Raw genomic sequence first — 2796 nt, 5'->3', positions numbered from 1 at the left:
TTTAAAAAAAAAAAAAAAAAAAAAAAAACAAAAAACAAAAAACCAAGAAAATCATCTATCTTTTGGTATTCGTTTGACTTTGATTTACATGGAAATTGTCAGTTAAAGAAAAAAAAATTTACAATAATTCTTAAAATTTGTTTCCATTTCCAACCAAAAAAAAAAAATAATAATAATAATAATTAAAAATTGCTACAATAACCGGGAAAATGAATTCTCACCATTCATTTTCCTCAATTAGATGAAAAATATCTATGTGGCAACAAAAGCAAGAAAACCAATTCCATGGAAAATAAATGGTATCAAACACCATTAATTGAGTAAAAGATGGAAAACTTATTCTATTTTCCATGGAAAATGATCAATCAAACACTACCTTAGTTAAAATAATGTATATGTTAATGTTAGTCCACTAATGACTAAACCATTATTTACTTTCAAAATTTATTATTAAATGATTATCATGTTATACAATAGTATGCTTAAAATATTTAAAATAACATCATAACATACATTTTGGTCATGATATGACAAAAAATGTTTGTCAGTCCGTAAAATTCTCTATTTTTTATTTTTTTTATTTTAATTTTTATGTCTTGTTATTTTTCTCTGAACAAATATTGTGAAAAATTTAGAGGAAATTGAACTTGATTCCCAGCATTAACTTGTTCAAATGTACTAAAAATATGTCATTTTCTAAACATCTAAATTGGTTTAATATAAGTAGATGACACAAAACCTTAAAAATCAATGGTTCCCACGCTGATGCCTTGGTTTGACACACACACAAAAAATAAAAAATAAAAAAAAAATATTTCTCAAGCAGCAAAATTATTTCAAATAGTAAAAAACAAGTCATTAATCAATTTCATATGTTTGGAAATGAAAGAACAATACCTCAATTTATCTCAACAAGACAACCTAACAGAAAAAGAAATTATAAGAGAAACAAATAGATTTTACAACATGGTATAATTAAAAATGTGTGGTTAATTAAAATTTACAAAAGAACCCAGACAAGTGAATTGATCACTTTGGACTCAACAAAAGTTTACAGTAAATTTATGTATAAATTATGGGTCGGCAGTGGCACCAGTTGTTGAACCAATTCCAACTTGAAGCCATTGGGATGAACTTCCACTAAGGTTCATGTCCTTTAGGTCACTTAACTTTGCTAACCTCAACCTACTGTCTGCTTCATCAACATAGTGAGTTACATTATTGCTATTATTGTTATTCCCGTCAACTAGTGACCCGTTTATATTCTTCTTGTTGTTATCATCTTCGTTTATCTGATTACACTGGCGAAGATGGCTATCGATATTTTTGGCAACTGTCTCCTCATCGCCAGTGTTTGTCCACTGATGTAGGTGTATATCGGTCGAGACCTCAAAGCTCAATGGGTTACGTGTGTCCTGTCTTAAACCCGACATCTCGTCAGCCCATGCTGGAAGGTTAAGATCAAGGGCCTGGTCAGAGTTCTTGATTTTGGGTTTGTAGTGATTGATGGGCTCAACGTGATGATGGAATTGGAGTTTTGTTGTGTCTGCAGGTGAATTTGAAGTGATCCAATGGCACCTTTTGTGTCCACCCAATGCTTGACCAGAGGAAAAAACCCTGTGACATATAGTGCATTCATGCACTTTTGATTTCCTTCTCGCAGCACCTACTAATGCAGTAGAGCCTTGTTCAAATTGCAAATTAGGGGAATTATATGGTGAATTGGATGCAGGGAAAAATTCGTCATGTGTGATCATATCATCATCAGCTAAATTATGATCATCAAGCTGATGATCATGATCTTGTTTGGCTGCATAACACCCTTTAACCTTTTTGTGACTTGCCCTATGTCCCCCTAATGCTTGATGAGAATTGAACACTTTTTTGCACGCTTTACATTCAAACATGCCTTTAGAATTATTTGAAGATCCTCGTTTAGCCTTGTCCAAGGGAGTTGATGTTCGAGGGGAGAAAAAGTTGTCCATTGCATTACGTTGTTCCCCCTCCCGATTGGCGGAAGTGGAGGAGGACTCCATTTCCGTCACCATCATTGGCAATTCCACTCGTGTGTTGGCTAATTGTACTAGGCATTTTGCAAGGAGTAGGTCTTCATCTTCACTCGATGGATAAGCTGAACTAATAATAGTACTTCCCACTTTTGCTCGCATTGATCTCTTCCTTTTGGTCCATCCTCCGCCGCCTTGTCTACCGCCTCCCTCGTCCTCCTCATCTTCCGACTCCGGGGATGACACAAGCGACTCGGCGTCGGAGCTACATTTTCCATGCTCCAAGAAAGCTTTCCAAGAGAAGAATTCCTTCCCACAGTTCTCACAAATCCTACAACTTTTTAACCTATTAGGATTTGTTCTCAATTGATACATTCTCTTGTTACTTGTCCTATCATTCTTATCCTCCCAATCACTAGTGGGATCTTCTTCATCAAGATTTCCATTTTCATCCCCAATTCCATGAGCCCTCATGTGCCCACCAAGAGCTCTCCCACACATAAAACCCTTCTTGCATACCCTACAATAATGCTTAAAAGTTGGTTGTTGATCCTCAATGCAATCCATGAATTCAAGAAAATTGAACCCAAAATTAAAAAAAGAAGAGAAATACTACAATGAATTGTTAATGAAAAAACATGCATGGGGATGGAGTTTGTTCTTAAAGTAGAAGTTGTTGTAGGGTTGTATGGTGAAAACAAGATTACTCCTAGTTTTTAGTTAAGAGTGATGGTTTGTGGATGAGAGAGAAAGAGGAGTGAGAGAGTACGGTGAGTTGATGACAAGTGGG

General features: G+C 35.1%; 1 protein-coding gene across 1 annotated transcript; it reads right to left on the bottom strand.

Moving 5' to 3' along the window:
- Positions 1-862: 862 nt before the first annotated feature.
- LOC111375352 (zinc finger protein ZAT9-like) lies at positions 863-2573 on the bottom strand. The gene has a single exon (XM_022998153.1). The coding sequence runs from the start codon at positions 2571-2573 to the stop codon at positions 1074-1076; it is 1500 nt and encodes a 499-aa protein (XP_022853921.1). The 3' UTR covers positions 863-1073.
- Positions 2574-2796: the final 223 nt, after the last annotated feature.

This window comes from Olea europaea, unplaced genomic scaffold (genome assembly GCF_002742605.1).
Source record: "Olea europaea var. sylvestris unplaced genomic scaffold, O_europaea_v1 scaffold1361, whole genome shotgun sequence".
NCBI lineage: Eukaryota > Viridiplantae > Streptophyta > Magnoliopsida > Lamiales > Oleaceae > Olea > Olea europaea.
Note: the sequence above shows the minus strand (reverse complement) of the source record. Positions and strands in the feature narration are given on the sequence as shown.

Coding starts and splice junctions, on each gene's coding strand:
- LOC111375352 (XM_022998153.1), bottom strand. CDS start 2,573: ATGGATTGCATTGAGGATCAACAACCAACTTTTAAGCATTATTGTAGG.